Consider the following 23,730-nt stretch of genomic DNA (forward strand, 5'->3'; position numbering starts at 1 on the left):
TGTTCTCCCCGACATTCTCTCGTTTTTTTTGAAAACTTCTACAAATCTTCACCTTTCCCTCTACAAGATAGTGATCAGACATCCCTCCAGCTGCCCCTCTCAGCACATAAACATCCAAAAGTCTCTTTTACATGTCTATCAATTAACACAATCTAATAACACCCTTTGACCATCTCTCCTACTTACATATGTATGCTTGTGTATATCTCTTTTTAAACCAGGTACTCTTACGCACCAGTCTTTTTTTCAGCACACAAGTTCACAAGCTCTTCACATTTCCACTCACATCACTGAATAACCCAAGTACACCAATTATACTCTTAACTGCCACATTACTCACCTTTGCATTTAAATCAACCATAACTAATACCCAGTCTCATGAACCAAAGCTGCTGACTCACTCACTTAGCTGGTCCCAAAACACTTGCCTCTCATGATCTTTCTTCTCATGACAAAGTGCATAAGGACCAATAATCACCCATCTTTCACCAACCACCTTCAGTTTTACCCACATCAATCTAAGATTTACTTTCTTACTCTCAATCACACACTCCCACAAGTCCTGCTTCAGCTTCAGCTCTTGTCCTCTCACCAACCCCTGACTTTACTCCCAAGACTTTTCCCATACCATTCTTCCTGCTTACCCTTGTGCTTCATTTCACTCAGAGCCAGGACATCCAGCTTTCTTTCCTCAAACATACAACCTGCCTCTCTTTTCTCATCTTGGTTACATCCACACACATTCAGACACCCCAATCAAAGCCTTCAAGGAGGATGAGCACTCCCCGCTTGACTTCTTCTCCTGTATAAAGGAACAGAGAAGGGGGCCAAGTGAAGATATTCCCTCTAAGGTTCAGTCTTTGGTCTCCCACTTCTCCTTGTTCCCTCCACCTGACACATATATCCTCTTTGTCAATCTTTCCTCACTCATTCTCAACCATACTCTTTCTATTTCCACATATCTCTCTTACTCTCATATTACTTACTCCATCAAACCATCACATATTGTCCTCAAACATCTCATTTCCAAGACATCCATCTTCCTCCGTACAACCCTATCTATAGCTCAGGCTTTGCAACCATATAACATTGTTGGAACTACTATTATTTCAAACATAACCATTTTTGCTATCAGAGATAATGTTCTCTCCTTCGACATATTCTTCACTGCTCCTAGAACCTTTACCACCTTCCCATCCTGTGACTCACTTCTGCTTCCATGGTTCTATCCACTGCTAAGTCCACTCACTGATATCTAAAACACTTCACTTCCTCCAATTTTTCCCCATTCAAACTAACTTGTCTCTCAAACCTACTGAACCTAATAACCTTGCTCTTGTTCACATTTACTTTCAACTTTCTCCTTTCACGCACTTTTCCAAACTCAGTCACCAACCTCTGCAGTTTCTCACACAAATCAGTCACTAGAGCTGTATCAGCGGTGAACAACAACTGAATCACTTCCCAGGCCCTCTCATCCTCAACAGACTGCATACTCGCCCCTCTCTACAAAACTCTTGCATTTACCTCCCTAACCATCCCATCCATAAACAAATCAAACAAACGGGACACTACACACCCCTGCCGCAAACCGACATTCACTGAGAACCAATCACTTTCCTCTCTTCCTACTCGTACACATGCCCTACATCAATAGTAAAAACTTTTTAATGCATCTAGCAACTTACCTCCTACACCATATACTCTTAAAACCTTCCACAAAGCATCTCTATCAATCCTGACATATGCCCTCTCCAGATCCATGAATGCTACATATAAATCTATGCATTCTTCAAAGCAAACACCTGATGCACACATCCTCTACCACATCTGAAACTACACTGCTCTTCCCCAATCTGATGCTATATGCATGCCTTCACCCTCTCAATCAATACCCTCCCATATAAATTCCCAGGAATACTCAACAAACATATGCTTCTGAAGTTTGAACACTCTATACCCTTTACCTTTGTACAATAGCACTAAGCATGCATTTCGCCAATCTTCAGGCACTTCACCATACACTGAATATCCTTACCAACCAATCAACAACACAGTCATCCCATTTTTTAATAAAACTCACAGCAATACCATCCAAACTCACCGGCCTGCCGGATTTCATTTCCACAAAGCTTTCACTTCCTCTGTTAGATGACAGAGCAGCAGATTGGGGAAGAGCATATGGTTTCAGAAGTGGTAGAGGATGTGTGGATCAAATGTTTCCTTTGAAGAATGTATGTGAGAAATACTTAGAAAAGCAAATGGATTTGTATGTAGCATTTACGGATCTGGAGAAGGCATATGACAGAGGTGATATAGATGCTCTGTGGAAGGTATTAAGAATATATGGCATGGGAGGCAAGTAGTTAGAAGCAGTGAAAAGTTTTTATCGAGGATGTAAGGTCTGTATGTGTAGGAAGAGAGGAAAGTGATTGGTTCTCAGTGAATGTAGGTTTGCGAAAGGGGTGTGTGATGTCTCCTTGGTTCTTTGATTTGTTATTGGATGGGGTTGTTAGGGAGGTGAATGCAAGAGTTTTGGAAAGAGGGCAAGTATGCAGTCTGTTGTGGATGAGAGAGCTTGGGAAGTGAGTCAGTTGTTTTTTGCTGATGATACAGCGCTGGTGGCTGATTCATTGAGAAACTGCAGAAGCTGGTGACTGAGTTTGGTAAAGTGTGTGAAAGAAGAAAGTTGAGAGTAAATGTGAATAAGAGCAAGGTTATTAGGTACAGTAGGGTTGAGGGTCAGTCAATTGGGAGGTAAGTTTGAATGGAGAAAAACTGGAGGAAGTGAAGTGTTTTAGATATTTGGGAGTGGATTCGGCAGCGGATGGAACCATGGAAGCGGAAGTGAATCATAGGGTGGGGGAGGGGGCGAAAATTCTGGGAGCCTTGAAGAATGTGTGGAAGTCGAGAACATTATCTCGGAAAGCAAAAATGGTATGTTTGAAGGAATAGTGGTTCCAACAATGTTGTACTTGCAAGGCGTGGCTATGGATAGAGTTGTGCGCAGGAGGGTGGATGTGCTGGAAATGAGATGTTTAAGGACAATATGTGGTGTGAGGTGGTTTGATCGAGTAAGTAATAATAGGGTAAGAGAGATGTGTGGTAATAAAAAGAGTGTGGTTGAGAGAGCAGAAGAGGGTGTTTTGAAATGCTTTGGTCACATGGAGAGAATGAGTGAGGAAAAATTGACCAAGAGGATATATGTGTCAGAGGTGGAGGAACGAGAAGTGGGAGACCAAATTGGAGGTGGAAAGATGGAGTGAAAAAGATTTTGAGTGATCGGGGCCTGAACATGCAGGAGGGTGAAAGGTGTTGCAAGGAATAGAGTGAATTGGAACAATGTGGTATACCGGGGTCGACGTGCTGTCAATGGATTGAACCAGCGCCATGTTAGGGCCATGTGAAGCATCTGGGGTAAACCATGGAAAGTTCTGTGGGGCCTGGATGTGGAAAGGGAGCTGTGGTTCCCGTGAATCATTACATGACAGCTAGAGACTGAGTGTGAACAAATGGGCCTTTGTTGTCTTTTCCTAGCACTACCTCGCACACATGAGGGGGGAGGGGGTTGTTATTTCATGTGTGGTGAGATGGCGATGGGAATGAATAAAGGCAGACAGTATGAATTATGTACATGTGTATATATGTACATGTCTGTGTGTGTATATTCATGTATACGTTGAGATGTATAGGTATGTATATGTTAGTGTGTGGCAATTATGTATATACACATGTACGTGAGTGGGTTGGGCCATTCTTTCGTCTGTTTCCTTGCGCTACCTCGCTAAGCGGGAGACAGTGACAAAGCAAAATAAAAAAAATATAAGTAAATATCTATTATACATAATTGCTATTTCCCATGTCAGTGAGGTAGTGCAAGGAAGACAGATGAAGAAAGGCTCATCCATCAACATACATATATATATACATAAACACCCACATACATACATATATATTTCAACGTATACATACATATGCATGTACGTATTCCCTGCATGTCAGAGAAGGCGACTAAAAGGGGAGGAAGCAGGGGGCTGGAAATCCTCCCCTTCTGTTTTTCTGCTCTCTTAACCACTCTTTTTACTTCCCTACATCTCTCTCACCCTTTCATAACTTACTTCATCAAACCACTTAACATCACATATTGCCCTCAAACATTTAATTTCCAACACAAACACCCTCCTCTGCACAACCTTATCTATAGCCTAAGCCTCGCAACCATACAACATTGTTGGAACCACTATTCCTTCAAACATACCCATTTTTGCTTTCCGAGATAATGTTCTCGACTTCCACACATTCTTCAAGACTCCCAGGATTTTCGCCCCCTTCCCCACCCTATGATCCACTTCCACTTCCATGGTTCCATCCGCTGCCAGAGCCACTCCCAGATATCTAAAACACTTTACTTCCTCCAGTTTTTCTCCATTCAAACTTACCTCCCAATTGACTTGACCCTCAACCCTACTGTACCTAATAACCTTGCTCTTATTCACATCTACTCTTAACTTTCTTCTTTCATACACTTTAACAAACTCAGTCACCAGCTTCTGCAGTTTCTCACATGAATCAGCCACCAGCGCTGTATCATCAGCGAACAACAACTGACTCACTTCCCAAGCTCTCTCATCCCCAACAGACTTCATACTTGTATAGGTATGTATATGTGCGTGCATGGGTGTGTATGTATATACATTTGTACAATGGGGCTATTCTTTCGTCTGTTTCCTTGAGCTACCTCGCTAACGTGGAAGACAGCGACAAAGTATAATATATAAAAAAAATATATATCTATGTATATGTTGAAATGTATAGGTATGTATATGTTAGTGTGTGGCAAGTATGTATATACACATGTACGTGAGTGGGTTGGGCCATTCCTTCGTCTGTTTCCTAACGCTACCTTGCTAACACAGGAGACAGTGCCAAAGTATATGGTGAAGATTTGTAGAGGTTTTCAGAAAAGAAGAGAGAATGTTGGGGTGAAGAGAGTGTTCAGAGTAAGTAAGCTTGGGAAGGAGACTTGTGTGAGGAAGTACCAGGAGAGACTGAGTACAGAATGGAAAAAGGTGAAAACAAAGGAGGTAAGGAGAGTGGGGGAGGAATAGGATGTATTTAGGGAAGCAGTGATGGCTTGCGCAAAAGATGCTTGTGGCATGAGAAGCGTGGGAGGTGGGTAGATTAGAAAGGGTAGTGAGTGGTGGGATGAAGAAGTAAGATGATTAGTGAAAGAGAAGAGAGAGGCATTTGGACGATTTTTGCAAGGAAATAATGCAAATGAGTGAGAGATGTATAAAAGAAAGAGGCAGGAGGTCAAGAGAAAGGTGCAAGAGATGAAAAAGAGGGCAAGTGAGAGTTGGGGTGAGAGAGTATCATTAAATTTTAGGGAGAATAAAAAGATGTTTTGGAAGGAGGTAAATAAAGTGTGAAAGACAGGGGAACAAATGGGAACTTCAGTGAGGGGGAGAATGGGGAGGTGGTAACAAGTAGTGGTGATGTGAGAAGGAGATGGAAAAAGTATTTTGAAGGTTTGTTGAATGTGTTTGATGATTTGAAGTTTTGTTGAATGTGTTTGATGATAGAGTGGCAGATATAGGGTGTTTTGGTTGAGGTGGTGTGCAAAGTGAGAGGGTTAGGGAAAATGATTTGGTAAACAGAGAAGAGGCAGTAAAAGCTTTGCGGAAGATGAAAGCCAGCAAGGCAGCGGGTTTGGATGGTATTGCAGTGGAATTCATTAAAAAAGGGGGTGACTGTTTTGTTGACTGGTTGGTAAGGTTATATAATGTATGTATGATTCATGGTGAGGTGCCTGAGGATTGGCGGAATGCTTGCATAGTGCCATTGTACAAAGGCAAAGGGGATAAAGGTGAGTGCTCAAATTACACAGGTGTAAGTTTGTTGAGTATTCCTGGGAAATCATATGGGAGGATATTGATTGAGAGGGTGAAGGCATGTACAGAGCATCAGATTGGGGAAGAGCAGTATGGTTTCAGAAGTGGTAGAGGATGTGTGGATCAAATGTTTCCTTTGAAGAATGTATGTGAGAAATACTTAGAAAAGCAAATGGATTTGTATGTAGCATTTACGGATCTGGAGAAGGCATATGACAGAGGTGATATAGATGCTCTGTGGAAGGTATTAAGAATATATGGCATGGGAGGCAAGTAGTTAGAAGCAGTGAAAAGTTTTTATCGAGGATGTAAGGTCTGTATGTGTAGGAAGAGAGGAAAGTGATTGGTTCTCAGTGAATGTAGGTTTGCGAAAGGGGTGTGTGATGTCTCCTTGGTTCTTTGATTTGTTATTGGATGGGGTTGTTAGGGAGGTGAATGCAAGAGTTTTGGAAAGAGGGGCAAGTATGCAGTCTGTTGTGGATGAGAGAGCTTGGGAAGTGAGTCAGTTGTTTTTTGCTGATGATACAGCGCTGGTGGCTGATTCATGTGAGAAACTGCAGAAGCTGGTGACTGAGTTTGGTAAAGTGTGTGAAAGAAGAAAGTTGAGAGTAAATGTGAATAAGAGCAAGGTTATTAGGTACAGTAGGGTTGAGGGTCAAGTCAATTGGGAGGTAAGTTTGAATGGAGAAAAACTGGAGGAAGTGAAGTGTTTTAGATATTTGGGAGTGGATTCGGCAGCGGATGGAACCATGGAAGCGGAAGTGAATCATAGGGTGGGGGAGGGGGCGAAAATTCTGGGAGCCTTGAAGAATGTGTGGAAGTCGAGAACATTATCTCGGAAAGCAAAAATGGGTATGTTTGAAGGAATAGTGGTTCCAACAATGTTGTACGGTTGCAAGGCGTGGGCTATGGATAGAGTTGTGCGCAGGAGGGTGGATGTGCTGGAAATGAGATGTTTAAGGACAATATGTGGTGTGAGGTGGTTTGATCGAGTAAGTAATAATAGGGTAAGAGAGATGTGTGGTAATAAAAAGAGTGTGGTTGAGAGAGCAGAAGAGGGTGTTTTGAAATGCTTTGGTCACATGGAGAGAATGAGTGAGGAAAAATTGACCAAGAGGATATATGTGTCAGAGGTGGAGGGAACGAGAAGTGGGAGACCAAATTGGAGGTGGAAAGATGGAGTGAAAAAGATTTTGAGTGATCGGGGCCTGAACATGCAGGAGGGTGAAAGGTGTGCAAGGAATAGAGTGAATTGGAACAATGTGGTATACCGGGGTCGACGTGCTGTCAATGGATTGAACCAGCGCCATGTTAGGGCCATGTGAAGCATCTGGGGTAAACCATGGAAAGTTCTGTGGGGCCTGGATGTGGAAAGGGAGCTGTGGTTCCCGTGAATCATTACATGACAGCTAGAGACTGAGTGTGAACAAATGGGGCCTTTGTTGTCTTTTCCTAGCACTACCTCGCACACATGAGGGGGGAGGGGGTTGTTATTTCATGTGTGGTGAGATGGCGATGGGAATGAATAAAGGCAGACAGTATGAATTATGTACATGTGTATATATGTACATGTCTGTGTGTGTATATTCATGTATACGTTGAGATGTATAGGTATGTCTATCTGTGTGTGTGGAAGTGTATGTATATACATGTGTATGTGGGTGGGTTGGGCCATTCTTTCGTCTGTTTCCTTGCGCTACCTCGCTAACGCGGGAGACAGTGACAAAGCAAAATAAAAAAATATAAGTAAATATCTATTATACTTAATTGCTATTTCCCATGTCAGTGAGGTAGTGCAAGGAAGACAGATGAAGAAAGGCTCATCCATCAACATACATATATATATACATAAACACCCACATACATACATATATATTTCAACGTATACATACATATGCATGTACGTATTCCCTGCATGTCAGAGAAGGCGACTAAAAGGGGAGGAAGCAGGGGGCTGGAAATCCTCCCCTTCTGTTTTTCTGCTCTCTTAACCACTCTTTTTACTTCCCTACATCTCTCTCACCCTTTCATAACTTACTTCATCAAACCACTTAACATCACATATTGCCCTCAAACATTTAATTTCCAACACAAACACCCTCCTCTGCACAACCTTATCTATAGCCTAAGCCTCGCAACCATATAACATTGCTGGAACCACTATTTCTTCAAACATACCCATTTTTGCTCTCCGAGATAACGTTCTCACTTTCCACACATTCTTCAACGCTCCCAGAACCTTCACCCCCTCCCACACCCTGTGACTCACTTCCGCTTCCATCTGCTGCCAAATCCACTCCCAGATATCTAAAACACTTCACTTCCTCCACTTTTTCTACAATCAAACTTACCTCCCAATCTACTTGTCCCTCAACCCTAATGAAACTAATAACCTTGGTCTTATTCACACTTGCTACACCCAACTATCATTTGCCATCTTTTTCAACCGATATACCTTCCTCTTGACTTCCTGCCACTTTCTCTTTGACATCTCCCTATCATTTTCATTCCTTCCCTGTAAGTACAGCCTTTAAAACTCTCTTTCCTCTTTCAGCAGCAACTTTCACTTGTCATACCACCAGTCACTTCCCTTTCTCACCTTCTCGTCTCCCACACTGTACATGCAACATGCATCTCTCACACATGCCAGCTCTGCTTCCCTAAAGATCTCTCAGTCCTTACACAACCCCCTAGCTTTGTTTACTTTCACCTTTTACCATTCAGCAATCTATCTCCCCCAGTATTTTTTCACACGTCTTTTTTTCCAAGTTCACTTATTTTCAAAACTCCCTTCTCATCCACTAAGTTTCCTCTTTTCTGAAAACATCTACCTTTACCTGCACCAGGTAATAATCAGACATCCCACCAGCTGTCCCTCAAAGCACATTTACACCCAAAAGTCTCTCTTTTGCACACCTATCAGTTAGTAGGTAATCCAATAATGCCTATCAAGTACCTTCTAATCCTATATGTATACTTGTATATGTCTTTTTTAAAACAAGTATTCTAAATCATCCGTTCTTTTTCAGCACAAAATTCCTCAAGCTGTTCACCATATCTGATCACCTTACTGAATACCCCATCCCCCAATCATACTCCCAGCTGCCTTCTTAGTCACCTTTGCATTCAAATCACCCAATACTAATACCTCCTCTCATGTTAAAACAGATAACACACTCACTCGGGTGCTCCTGAAATGCTTGCCCCTCATCAACTATTTTCTCATAGGTAGGAACATGAGCACTTGTAATCACCTATCTCTCACAATCATCTTTCATTTTTACCCACATAAGTTTGGAACTCACTTCCTTACACTTTAACACACATTCCCATAACTCTGGCTTCAGCAGCAGTGCTACCCCTTCCTTCGCTTTTGCCCTCATACCGATCCCTGACTTTACCCCTATGACATTCCCAAACCGTTCTTCCCCTTTCCTGCTGAGCTTTGTTTGACTCAGTCAGAACATCAAGGTTCCTTTCCTCAAACATACTACCTATCTCTTCTTCCTTATAATCTTTCTTACATCCACAAATATTCAGACACCCCCAACCTAAGCCTTTGAGGAAGATGAGCTCTCCTCACTTGGCTTCTTTTAAAAACTGAAATACATGAAGGGGAGGGTTGCCAGCCCCCCTTCTGCCCCTCTCAGTCACCTATGGCATGAAAGGAATGCATGGATGAGAATTCTCTGCCCCCCAATTCTCATCATTACATTACAGGGCTACTTATCATAATGTAAAGCATCAACACTAAGTCATACCATCTGAAGGGCTATATGGGATAGGCGTAGGAACAGCAGGTGTAGGAGTCATATCTAGGTAGCCCCCTGAACAATCTCGGTATGGGGTTTCACCAGCAGCAATGTCTCCTATTTGACTTCCGGGTAACATGGATAGACAACTATCAGTGGTATCATCCACCAGACTTGGGATGCGAGAATGGTTAGCAGAGTGCGGTGGTGAAGATACCTGAAAATTTGAGCAAATTAGTATAGGTGAAAATCCTGCATGCAAAAGATTTATCTCTGTACTTGGAAATGAATCAGTAAGGAATCATTTTATCAGAGATAAAAAAAAAAATTAACAAAATTAATACATGTGAAAGCATCAATTTGGCATGCAATAGACTTATCTCTGTACTAAGACATGGGCAAAAATCAAGATCCAACTTGCTGAAATAATGTAGTAGGTCATACCACCTTCAAGTGAATAACTTAAGGTATTCAGCCAAGGGGACTACCATAAAACAGTAAATAATGCAAACCAAAATTTCCTATGGTAAACTTCATATCTTGCAACCCAGGACCTGATAATCATGAGACACTTAGGTGAAATAATTTCAATCTTCTGAAAATATTTATCCATTCAAAATATCTAATTTAACTTAAACTTCCATTGGTGAAGCCGATTGCAAAGTAACCTGTATTACATCTAAAATCAATTTATATCTCTTTCTTTCTTTCATACATATTTGCCATTTCTCACATTGACGAAGTAGCATTAAGAACAGAGAACTAAGCCTTAGATGGTATAACCTCACTTGGGCCCCTTCTCTGTTCCATTTTTTGGAAAAATTAAAATGGGAAGGGAGGATTTCCAGCTCCTGCTCCCTCTCCTTTTAGTCGCCTTCTACAACACACAGAGAATACGTGGGAAGTATTCTTTCTCCCCAATCCCCAGGGATAATTTATGATAAAATCATAATCACTCATTACACATGACAGCTAGAGACTGAGTCTGAATGAATGTGGCCTTTTTTGTCTTTTCTTCGCGATACCTCACGCGCCCATGGGGTGTGGTGTGGTGTGGTGGGGTGGGGTGGGTGGGTGGGTGTGTGTGTGTGTGTGTGTGTGTGTGTGTGTGTGTGTGTGTGCTATTTCAAGTGTGGTGGGGTGGCGACAAGAATGGATGCAAGCAGCAAGTATGAATGTGTATATGTGTATATAGATATATGTCTGTGTATGTATATGTATGTATACATTGAAATGTATAGGTATGTATATATGTATGTGTATGAGGGTGGGTTGGGCTATTCTTTTGTCTGTTTCCTTGAGCTATCTTGCTAACGCAGGAGACTACCCGTGTCAGCGAGGTAGTGCCAGAAAACACACAAAGAATAGCTCATTCATTCATACACGCACACACACACACACACACACATATATATATCTTTCTTTCTTTCATACTATTCGCCATTTCCCGCATTAGCGAGGTAGCGTTAAGAACAGAGGACTGGGCCTTTGAGGGAATATCCTCACCTGGCCCACTTCTCTGTTCCTTCTTTTGGAAAATCAAAAAAAGAAAAAAAAATGAGAGGGGAGGATTTCCAGCCCCCAGCTCCCTACACACACACACATATATATATATTTTTCTTTAATATATTTTGCTTTGTCGCTGTCTCCCGCGTTAGCGAGGTAGAGCAAGAAAACAGATGAAAGAATGGCCCAACCCACCCATATACACATGTATATACATACACGTCCACACATGCAACATATACATACCTATACATCTCAATGTATACATATATATACACACACAGACATATACATATATACACATGTACATAATTCATACTGTCTGACTTTATTCATTCCCATCGCCACCTCGCCACACATGGAATAACAACCTCCTCTCCCCTCATGTGTGCGAGGTAGCACTAGGAAAGACAACAAAGGCCACATTTGTTCACACTCAGTCTCCAGCTGTCATGTAATAATGCACCGAAACCACAGCTCCCTTTCCACATCTAGGCCCCACAGAACTTTTCATGGTTTACGCCAGATGCTTCACATGCCCTGGTTCAATCCATTGACAACATGTCAACCCCGGTATGCCACATCGTTCCAATTCACTCTATTCCTTGCACGCCTTTCACCCTCCTGCATGTTCAGGCCCCAATCACTCAAAATCTTTTTCACTCCATCTTTCCACCTCCAATTTGGTCTCCCACTTCTCCTCGTTCCCTCCACCTCTCACACATATATCCTCTTGGTCAATCTTTCCTCACTCATTCTCTCCATGTGACCAAACCATTTCAAAACACCCTCTTCTGCTCTCTCACCCACACTTTTTGTTACCACACATCTCTCTTACCCTATTATTACTTCCTCAATCAAACCACCTCACACCACATATTGTCCTCAAACATCTCATTTCCAGCACATCCACCCTCCTGCGAACAACTCTATCCATAGCCCACGCCTCGCAACCATACAACATTGTTGGAACCACTATTCCTTCAAACATACCCATTTTTGCTTTCCAAATATGTTCTCGACTTCCACACATTCTTCAACGCTCCCAGAATTTTCACCCCCTCCCCCACCTTACGATTCACTTCACTTCCATGGTTCCATACGCTGCCAGATCCACTCCCAGATACCTAAAACACTTCACTTCCTCCAGTTTTTCTCCATTCAAAATTACCTCCCAACTGACTTGACCCTCAACCCTATTGTACCTAATAACCTTGCTCTTATTCACATTTACTCTCAACTTTCTTCTTTCACACACTTTACCAAACTCAGTCACCAGCTTCTGCAGTTTCTCCCATGAATCAGCCACCAGCGCTGTATCATCAGTGAACAACAACTGACACACTTCCCAAGCTCTCTCATCCACAACAGACTGCATACTTGCCCCTCTTTCCAAAACTCTTGCATTCACCTCCCTAACAACCCCATCCATAAACAAATTAAACAACCATGGAGACATCACACACCCCTGCCACAAACCTACATTTACTGAGAACCAATCACTTTCCTCTCTTCCTACACGTACACATGCCTTACATCCTCGATAAAAACTTTTCACTGCTTCTAACAACTTGCCTCCCACACCATATATTCTTAATACCTTCCACAGAGCATCTCTATCAACTCTATCATATGCCTTCTCCAGATCCATAAATGCTACATACAAATCCATTTGCTTTTCTAAGTATTTCTCACATACATTCTTCAAAGCAAACACCTGTTCCACACATCCTCTACCACTTCTATAACCACACTGCTCTTCCCCAATCTGATGCTCTGTACATGCCTTCACCCTCTCAATCAATACCCTCCCATATAATTTACCAGGAATACTCAACAAACTTATACCTCTGTAATTTGAGCACTCACTCTTATCCCCTTTGCCTTTGTAAAATGGCACTATGCAAGCATTTTGCCAATCCTCAGGCACCTCACCAGGAGTCATACATACGTTAAATAATCTTACCAACCAGTCAACAACACAGTCACCCCCTTTTTCAATAAGTTCCACTGCAATACCATCCAAACCCGCTGCCTTGCCGGCTTTCATCTTCTGCAAAGCTTTTACTAAATCTTCTCTGTTTACCAAAACATTCTCTCTAACCCTCTCACTTTGCACACCACCTCGACCAAAACACCCTATATCTGTCACTCTATCATCAAACACATTCAACAAACATTCAAAATATTCACTCCACCTCCTTCTTACATCACCACTACTTGTTATCACCTCCCTATTAGCCCCCTTCAATGATGTTCCCATTAGTTCCCTTGTCTTATGCACTTTATTTACCTCCTTCCAAAACATCTTTTTATTCTCCCTAAAATTCAATGATACTCTCTCAACCCAACTCTCATTTGCCCTCTTTTACACTTCTTGCACCTTTCTCTTGACCTCCTGCCTCTTTCTTTTATACATCTCCCACTCATTTGCATTATTTCCCTGCAAAAATCATCTAAATGCCTCTCTCTTACCTTTCACTAATAATCTTACTTCATCCCAACACTCACTACCCTTTCTAATCTGCCCACCTTCCATGCTTCTCATGCCACAAGCATCTTTTGCGCAAGCCATCACTGCTTCCCTAAATACAACCCATTCCTCCCCCACTCCCCTTATGTCCTTTGTTCTCACCTTTTCCCATTCTTTACTCAGTCTCTCCTGGTCTCTCACACTAGTCTCCTTCTCAAGCTCACTTACTCTCACCACTCTCTTTACCACAACATTCTTTCTTCTTTTCTGAAAACCTCTACAAATCTTCATCTTCGCCCCCACAAGATAATGATCTGACATCCCTCCAGTTGCACTTCTCAGCACGTTAACATCCAAAAGCCTCTCTTTCATGCGCCTATTAATTAACACATAATCCAATAATGCTCTCTGGCCATCTCTCCTACTTACATACGTATACTTATGTATTCCCGATCATCAGTCCTTTTTTGGCGTACAAATCTACAAGCTATTCACCATTTCCATTTACAACACTGAACACCCCATGTACACCAATCATTCCCTCAACTGCCACATTACTCACCTTGCCATCAAATCACCCATCACAATAACTCGGTTTTGTGCATCAAAACTACTAACACACTCACTCAGCTGCTCCCAAAACACTTGCCTCTCATGATCTTTCTTCTCACGCCCAGGTGCATATGCACCAATAATCACCCATCTCTCTCCATCAACTTTCAGTTTTACCCATATCAATCTAGAGTTTACTTTCTTACACTCTATCATATACTCCCACCACTCCTGTTTCAGGAGTAGTGCTACTCCTTCCCTTGCTCTTGTCCTCTCACCAACCCCTGACTTTACTCCCAGGACATTCCCAAACCACTCTTCCCCTTTACCCTTTAGCTTCGTTTCACTCAAAGCCAGAACATCCAAGTTCCTTTCCTCAAACATACTACCTATCTCTCCGTTTTTCTCATCTTAGTTACATCAACACGCATTTAGAGACCCCAATCTGAGCCTTCGAGGAGGATGAGCATTCCCCACATGACTCCTTCTTCTGTTTCACCTTTAAGAAGGTTAAAATAAAAGGAGGGGAGGGTTTCTAGCCCCCTGCTCCTGTCCCTTTTAGTTGCCTTCTACGACACATTAGGAATGTGTGGGAAGTATTCTTTCTCCCCTATCCCCAATCCCCAGGGAATGTAGGTTTGCGGCAGGGGTGTGTGATGTCTCCATGGTTGTTTAATTTGTTTATGGATGGGGTTGTTAGGGAGGTGAATGCAAGAGTTTTGGAAAGAGTGGCAAGTATGCAGTCTGTTGTGGATGAGAGAGCTTGGGAAGTGAGTCAGTTGTTGTTCGCTGATGATACAGCGCTAGTGGCTGATTCATGTGAGAATCTGCAGAAGCTGGTGACTGAGTTTGGTAATGTGTGTGAAAGAAGAAAAGTAAGAGTAAATGTGAATAAGAGCAAGGTTATCAGGTACAGTAGGGTTGAGGGTCAAGTCAATTAGGAGGTAAGTTTGAATGGAGAAAAACTGGAGGAAGTGAAGTGTTTTAGATATCTGGGAGTGGATCTGGCAGCGGATGGAACCATGGAAGCGGAAGTGAATCATAGGGTGGGGTAGGGGGTGAAAATTCTGGGAGCCTTGAAGAATGTTTGGAAGTCGAGAACATTATCTCGGAAAGCAAAAATGGCTATGTTTGAAGGAATAGTGGTTCCAACAATGTTGTACGGTTGCGAGGCGTGGGCTATGGATAGATTTGTGTGCAGGAGGGTGGATGTGCTGGAAATGAGATGTTTGAGGACAATATGTGGTGTGAGGTGGTTTGATCGAGTAAGTAATGTAAGGGTAAGAGAGATGTGAGGTAATCAAAAGAGTGTGTTTGAGAGAGCAGAAGAGGGTGTTTTGAAATGCTTTGGTCACATGGAGAGAATGAGTGAGGAAAGATTGACCAAGAGGATATATGTGTCAGAGGTGGAGGGAATTAAGAGAAGTGGGAGACCAAATTGGAGGTGGAAAGATGGAGTGAAAAAGATTTTGAGTGATCGGGGCCTGAACATGCAGGAGGGTGAAAGGCATGCAAGGAATAGAGTGAATTGGAACGATGTGCTATACCGAGGTCGACGTGCTGTCAATGGATTGAGTCAGGGCATGTGAAGCGTCTAGGGTAAACCATGCAAAGTGTGTGGGGCCTGGATGTGGAAAGGGAGCTGGGGTTTCAGTGAATTATTACATGACAGCTAGAGACTGAGTGTGAACGAAAGTGGACTTTGTTGTCTTTTCCTAGCGCTACCTTGCGCACATGAGGGGGGAGGGTGTTGTTATTTCATGTGTGGCAGGGTGGCGATGGGAATGAATAATGGTAGACAGTATGAATTATGTACATGTGTATATAAGTATATGTCTGTGTGTGTATATATATGTGTACGTTGAGATGTATTGGTATATATATTTGCATGTGGGGACGTGTATATATATATATACATGTGTATGTTGGTGGGTTGGGCCATTCTTTCGTCTGTTTCCTTGTGCTACCTCACTAACGCAGGAGACAGCAACAAAGCAAAATAAATAAATAATAAATCAATATATATACACAAAAATGCCCATACACATCACTAATCCCTGCTTAAGTGAGGTAGTGCTAGGAAAACAGATAAAAAAGGCCACATTTGTTCATGCACAGTCTCTAGCTGTTGTGTGTAATGCACCAAAACCACAGCTCACTATCCACATCCCGACCCCACAGACCATTCCATGGTTTACCCCAGACATTTCACATGCCCTGGTTCAGTCCACTGACAGCATATTGATCCCAGTATACCACATCGTTCCAGTTCACTCTATTCCTTGCAAGCCTCTCACCCTCCTGTATGTTCAGGCCCTGATTGCTCAAAATCTTTTTCACTCCATCCTTCCATCTCCATTTGGTCTCCTGCTTCTTCTTGTTCCCTCCACCTCTGACACATACATCCTCTTTGTCAATCTTTCCTCACTCATTCTCTCCATACATCCAAACCACTTTAACACATCCTCTTCAGTTCTCTCAATCGCACTTTTTTTTATTTCTACACATCTCTCTTATCCTTTCATTACTTACTTGAACAAACCACCTCACACCACATACTGTCCTCAAAACATTTCATTTCCAACACATCCTCCCTCCTCCATACAACATTATCTATAGCCCATGTCTTGCAACTATGTAACATTGTTGGATCTACCCTTCCTTCAAACATACCCACTTTTGCTCTCTGAGATAACATTCTCTCCTTCCACACATTCTTTATTGCTCTCAGAACCTTCGACCCCTACCCACCCTGCGCCTCACTTCTGCTTCCATGGTTCCATTTGCTGCTAAGTCCACTCCCAGATATCTGAAACACTTCACTTCCTCTAATTTTTCTCCATTCAAACTTACATCCCAATTAATTTGTCCCTCAACTCTGCTGAACCTAATAACCTTGCTCTTCTTCACATTTACTCTAAACTTTCTCCTTCATACACTTTTCCATACTCAGTCACCAACTTCTGCAGTTTCTCACTTGAATCAGCCACCAGTACTGTATCATCAGTGAACAGCAACTGACTACATAAGCCCTCTCATCCCAAACAGACTACATACTCACCCCACTCTCCAAAACTCTTGCATTTACCACCCTAACCACCCCATCCAAAAGCAAATTAAACAATCATAGAGACTATAAATGACTTGCATGAAGATATTGTCTCCTGTCTAAATATAACTGGAGATGATGCAAAAGCCATGAGAGAAGTGGAAAGCCAAGAGGATTGCATCAGCTCAAAAGATAACTCCAAAGTTGGTCTGAGACATGGCTGGTGAAATTCAACCCAAGTAAATGTTAGGTAATGAGGATGGGATAAAGAGAAAGAAGGCCTCCTTATGATTACTTTCTGGTAGGAAATAAGCTTCAAGATCGCAAGTATGAGACGGACTTGTGTGTTGGGAGTCAGCCTACATTGGGATACGAAAATAGACAAACTGTCTTCTGACAAATTTTGGAAGAGCTTTGGAATAGCTTTCATGTATTTGGATTAGGAAATATTTAGCAAGCTGTTCATATCATACATAAGGGTAAACATAAAAGACACCTCTTAAGTTTGGTCAAATGTACCTTAAGCACCACAAAGAGTCAACAGAGAAGGTCCAGAGGAGAGAATCAAAGATGGTACAAAAATTAAAAAAGGTAAGTTACTGAAAAAGGATAAAAGTTTTAAATTTGCCCTCCTTGGAAGAAAGGTGTGTGGAGTGACCTGATTACAACCTTCAAATTTTTAAAACATATCAATGATGTGGTCAGTGAACAGTTCTTGTAGAAATAAAGGGATTGAACCACCAGAAAACACGACATGAAATTAAACAAGAAACTTGATAAAAAAGATGTAATGAAGTGCTTTTATAGTATAAGAACGTTGGATGAATGGAACTGAATGACCAAGGATATGGTTAATGCAGAAAGCATACATAAACACGGTGTAAAACTCTCTCCTTGTACATTACATATGAAGAGAAAAAAATCCCATCTTGAAATGTTCAAGCTACCTTGCACATGTATAAAAATTCTTATTTTCTTGAGCAACCCTCTTCTCTTGTATATGGTGCACCTGCTCAAAATCATTCTACTGGGCATGTGTGAATTCTTGTTTTGCTATCATTTCACCCACAGAGGCTATCTTTATTCCTTCTTGTCAAACTTTGAAGACATGAGACTCCACTTATCACTGGATACATATGAACTCATGCACAGCACAGATCTTGCCCTCAGCCCTCTTAATGAGATGAACAGTTGACTCATTCACTCCAAGAAGCAGCCAACAGAGGACCCAAACTTACCCTTACTGACCTTTATTTCTTTATTGTTGTCATTACCAACTTCCTCCCTTTAGATAAAGGGCCACTATCAGAGTCGATGCAATTCTTCACTAAGGAAGATGATACTTTTGAAATATATGTAAGACTGACAAACATTTGCACTTGCACAGCACAACTTTAAAATCATGCAGACTGAATTTTCATGCCAAAAAAACAAACAATGACTAATCAACAACTCAGAGGCTATGAATGCATGTGCTTTCTCTCATACCCCAATCAGAACAAATATCTTTTACAAAGCAATCAAGGAGAATACTCAGGGAAATCCTGTATAACATAAGTCATAAAGAAATAAATGGCACTTCAGAAATCAACCAATACCTGAGAACTAACTGAAGGACAGCTGTATAATTCCTTATGAAGTAATAATTCAAATTAGCATGAAGGCTAAATGATCATCCAGTCTATTGAGGAAGAACTTTCCTCACTACCAATATAATTCATACATGACACTTTTTAGTTAAAGATATTAAAATCTGATCCTTTCATCTGAGCGAAGTCTTTCAATATCATACACTCTACACAGTGTCTGGGTTTCCTCAGTGATCATGACATCTAGTCTACTTATAAAGTGCTACCAAACTTCACCTGCATGGGGTTACACTAAAACTGAAGAGCCACCAAAGCAAAGCTGTTTAATTGGGAGTACCGTAACATCAAAAAACTTACTTCAAAGCAGTCCATCATTTCCCTGCTATTGGAAATAGTGTAGCCTCTGACCTGAAGGACTGGGTAACACCAGGTCTCTTTCTTTGAAAAAAGTCCTAGGGCATTTACAAAGAAATAAAAGTCTACTAAAATCATATGGAACCTACCATCTAATGCAAGGATAGGTCATATGGCCAACTGTAATATCTTGTGGAAAATATCTGCCTTGAACTCTGAGAGGCCTTCTCTTTCTGTTCAAGTGCTTCCACACCTGACCATTATCTTATCTAAGGAAAGCCTTTCAAGTTTACTGTCTTAAAAGTGGTTAGGTATCTTTAGTGACTATAACTTAAGAACTAAAATAAAATGAAACCTGTCACCTCATGAAAGGATTATGTCAAGTGATTCACAATAACATCTCACAAAAACAATTTCCCATGAACCTTAAAAGGTCTTCTCTGTTAAATGAATATTATAGCTGTCATCTAATTGAACCCATTCTTACAACACCTTGTCTTATGAAAAGTCTGTCATGCCAACCTCTAAAATAGTTAATAAATAAAAACTCTGTTAATGCAATAAAGCCACCGTTATGGTGCAAGGATTATCAAGGGATAGTACTTGCTCTCAATTTCAATCAAGTAGTAATACCTAGATACAATATTTCTTTGTATATGTTTATGACTTAACTGGACCAATTCTTGGCACTAGTCAGGTGAGAGACAGCGAAAATCTCTGCACATAATAATAGCATCTCCAGGCTTTTAGTAGAAAGCAATGGAAATCTTTCACAGCCAACAATATGGTACGATTACAGGCAATGACTTAATTTTGCATTAAACAATTAAACAACAACAAGTGAAATAGGGTTATGATTAGAGTCATACAAATTAAACCAGTTACAAGTCTGAAAAGCTAACAACTGTATATTCAGAACAATTTTCACAATACAATAAGGCTGCTCACATATTCTCTCTCAAAAACATTAGGTTCTTAAAAAATAAAGGGTACCAAAACAGAATTTATATCTTTATGGCAACAAAAATTCTTACATAACAAAAACAAATTCATATCTTCATGGAAAAAAAATATTTCATGTGAAATCTATACCTGACTAGAGGAGTGTGATGGCCAGGCAGGGATGGCTGATCCAGGAGAATTCAGAGGCCCCATTGACATATAGCCACAGTTTTCAGGGCCTGAGCTTGCCTGAGTTTGGGATGGGACTCGGTCCATAAGTAAATAGCCTCCTCGTTCCGGCTGCGACCCCATAAAACATGCATGTGTGCGCTCTGAGGGACTGGCCATCTCAAGGTAGTTATCCTGAGGAGAAGATAAGCCTGGACCTTCTGCGCTACTGCCACTGACTGGTGATATAAGACCTGTAACCATAACAACAAAGCAGAAACTTAACCATGAGTTTCTAAAGGAAATAACTTTTAACTTTCTCCATATTAAGCCTTCAATGTGAATCAAGGTCTTCAAATTTTGTATGCTTCAAATCTGGAGTTGCTCCTTTAATCTCATCAAATGAGAATATGTATTTAAACCATACACACCACTGATCAATTACTTTTCAGTTTAAAATTGTCAATTTGCTTTGCTTCTCCAATTCTAATCTCAATGTGACTGAAAATCAGATAAATCACATGAAATCTGACATATTTCAATTGGTAATGACCAACTGTAATTTTAACTTGAACTTAAGTAATAAGGCATATTAATCAATGAAGGACAAATTTACAGAAAAATGCAGAGGACCAAATTGGACACCTTTGCCTTGTGATGAAACCAAGGAACGAGCATTGATAATAGGAAGAGAAAATGGAGGCTGTGGAAGTTCCCGTTGAGGTTGACTTGTACTGCCATCCATGGTTCCTATCAGTTCCATTGTCATGTAATCCTCCTCACAACCATCTGCTGATAAAATCAACTGCGTTAGTAGTAGTAATAAATGTAGTAGTAAATGTAATAATAAATGTAGTAGTAGTAAAATATGAAAACAATTTTGAGAAAACAAATGGAAAATCTGTTCATCAAACAAATAAAATCTTTTACAAAATATTAAGATATATGATGGAAATTCTTGAAAAAGTAAATGCAAATCTCAACTAATAAGTAACAGGAAAAATATCCTCCAGCTGAAAATCAGTTTAAAAAACAAAATCTCTCAACCATACATGAATATGGAACAATTTGTACTAAAACTGAGTTATCAAATGTAATTAACAAATCTGTCAAATCAAGTATACAAATAGGCTATTATATCCAAATAACAAAGCTCCAGCCATTGCAATGAAATCAATACAATTTTTTAATACATCAAAATACTGTTATACCTTAGCTGAAGATTATGGCCCAAAAATCTCTAATTTTTACATATCATTGGAAACCGTTTCAGGACATCTCTCAATAGTTTAAGAGTTTCTTAACTTGTAATTACTTACTTGTACTGCAAAAGAGTTATAAACTCTGCAGCAGAGCCACTTGTTTTATACTTTTTGTCTAATCTGGAAAATAATCCCAAACAGGAAAAGGATATTTTTGTATTCTTTTTCTGAACACCTACACTACGATCAGTAAGTTCAAGATGACCACTTCCATATGAGTCATTCAGTATTTATGTTCAAATTCTAAGAAATCAATTTAGTTTTAGATGATTCCTAATGGCACATTCCAATACACACCAGAAAAGTTTTAGTTATTCAACATTGGGAGACGGCCACGGCAGTTCATGTTAATGCTTTTCAGTTTACTCATAGCTATCTATCTATATCTCTCATCCCTGTTCCTTACAGGAACTCCCATCAAGGGGTGGCCATGGCAAAAGAGTCTCCACTCAACCCTGTCCTGCCTCCCTTACATACACCATTCCTGCATTCTCCTACCATTTTTTTCCCTCCAGTATTCCTCCAACATATTTGCCCATGTCACATGTGGTTTTCCTCTCACACTAACCCCTTTAATTGTACTATCATACACTTCCTTGTAAACTCCCTGTCTTGCATCATTTCCACATGCCCAAACCACCACAAAGTATTACATTTCACCCAGTCTACCACTCAACAATTCATTCCCTTTGCATTCCCTGCCATACCACATTGCTCATACACCCCTTCATTTCTTTCTTCCTTCATATGGTCACACCATTTGCTCTTCTCAAATTGCTAATTTCCACAGCCTGGATTCTTGACTTCTGTGCCTCATTCCAAGCGCATGTTAAGGCTGCATAGGTCAGGGTTGGTAGGAATATGCTGTCCCTTAATCCCCTCTTCCCTGCCATCTCTACTTTTCATTATTCTATCAAGGAACCCAAAGACTCTTCTACACTGTAATGCTCTCTCCCTTATCTTTCCTTCCATATCACCAAACTTAGCCAAAACAGCTCCAAATTAATTAAATTTTCTCACTTCCAGTCTTTCTCCCCCATATCTAAAGCACAATTTAGTACATTTTCTTCTTTCACTCAATATGGTTTAACAAAATCTATATTTTCACTCAGTCTCCTTTCAAACAGCATTACTTACTGGCATTTACCTTCTATCGCCTATGGTTGCAAACATTCTGAAACACATCGTTCTGCAATTCCTCTTCACTCTCAACAAAGTATCATTGACAAACAGATTTGCCACTATCCATATCCCAGCTGCCACACTCCATCTCTGCACCCCTTTTCCCACAGTTTTGCTTTCATTTCTCTTATCATTGCATTCCTGGCACTGCCCTGTCAGACAGGAAACAGCATCGCTACCCCCTGCTTCAGCGAGGTAGCGCCAAGAAAACAGACAAAAAAGGCCGCATTTTTTCACACTCAGTCTCTACTTGTCATGTGTAATGCACTGAAACCACAACTCCCTAACAGGCCCCACAGGCCTTTCCATGGTTTACCCCAGATGCTTCACATGCCCTGGTTCAATCCATTTAAGAACGTCAACCCCGGTATACCACTCTATTCCTTGCATGCCTTTCACCTTCTTGTATGTTCAGGCCCCAATTGCTCAAAATTTCTTCAAACTATCTTTCCAACTCTAATTTGGTATCCCCTTCTCTTTGTTCCCTCCACCTCTGACACATATATCCTCTTTGTCAATCTTTCCTCACTCATTCTCTTCATCTATCCAAACCATTTCAACACACCCTCTTCTGCTCTTTCAACCACACTCTTTTTATTTCCACAAATCTCTCTTACTCTTTCATTACTTACTCGGTCAAACCACCTCACACCACATAATGTCCTCAAACATCTCATTTCCAACACATCCACCCTTCTCTGTAAAACCCTATCTATAGCCCATGCTTCGCAACCATATAACATTGTTGGAACTACTATTCCCTCAAACATACTCATTTCTGCTCTCCTAGATAACATTCTCTCCTTCCACACATTCTTCATGACTCCCAGAATCTTCGCCCCCTCCCCTACCCTGTGACTCACTTCCGTTTCCATAGTTCTAGTTCCATCCACTGCTAAGTCCACTCGCAGATATCTAAAACACATCACTTCCTCCATTCAAACGTACCCCCGATTAACTTGTCCCTCAACCCTAATGAACCTAATAACCTTGCTCTAATTCACATTTAC

General features: G+C 41.0%; 1 protein-coding gene across 14 annotated transcripts in view; it reads right to left on the reverse strand.

The window, feature by feature from the left end:
- LOC139756701 (uncharacterized) overlaps positions 1-23,730 on the reverse strand; it is a 378,118-nt gene that overhangs the window by 60,614 nt on the left and 293,774 nt on the right. For 10 of the 14 annotated variants that reach the window (XM_071676379.1, XM_071676371.1, XM_071676372.1 and 7 more), the window contains 3 exons: positions 20,922-21,068; positions 20,259-20,530; positions 9,653-9,860 (listed from right to left, as the gene is read on the reverse strand). In XM_071676379.1, the coding sequence (XP_071532480.1) occupies positions 9,653-9,860; positions 20,259-20,530; positions 20,922-21,068 (627 nt within the window). The remainder of the gene's footprint in view (positions 1-9,652; positions 9,861-20,258; positions 20,531-20,921; positions 21,069-23,730) is intronic. The other 4 variants (XM_071676382.1, XM_071676380.1, XM_071676374.1 and 1 more) reach the window with 1 other exon arrangement.

This window comes from Panulirus ornatus, chromosome 23 (assembly GCF_036320965.1).
Source record: "Panulirus ornatus isolate Po-2019 chromosome 23, ASM3632096v1, whole genome shotgun sequence".
Taxonomy (NCBI): Eukaryota; Metazoa; Arthropoda; class Malacostraca; order Decapoda; family Palinuridae; genus Panulirus; species Panulirus ornatus.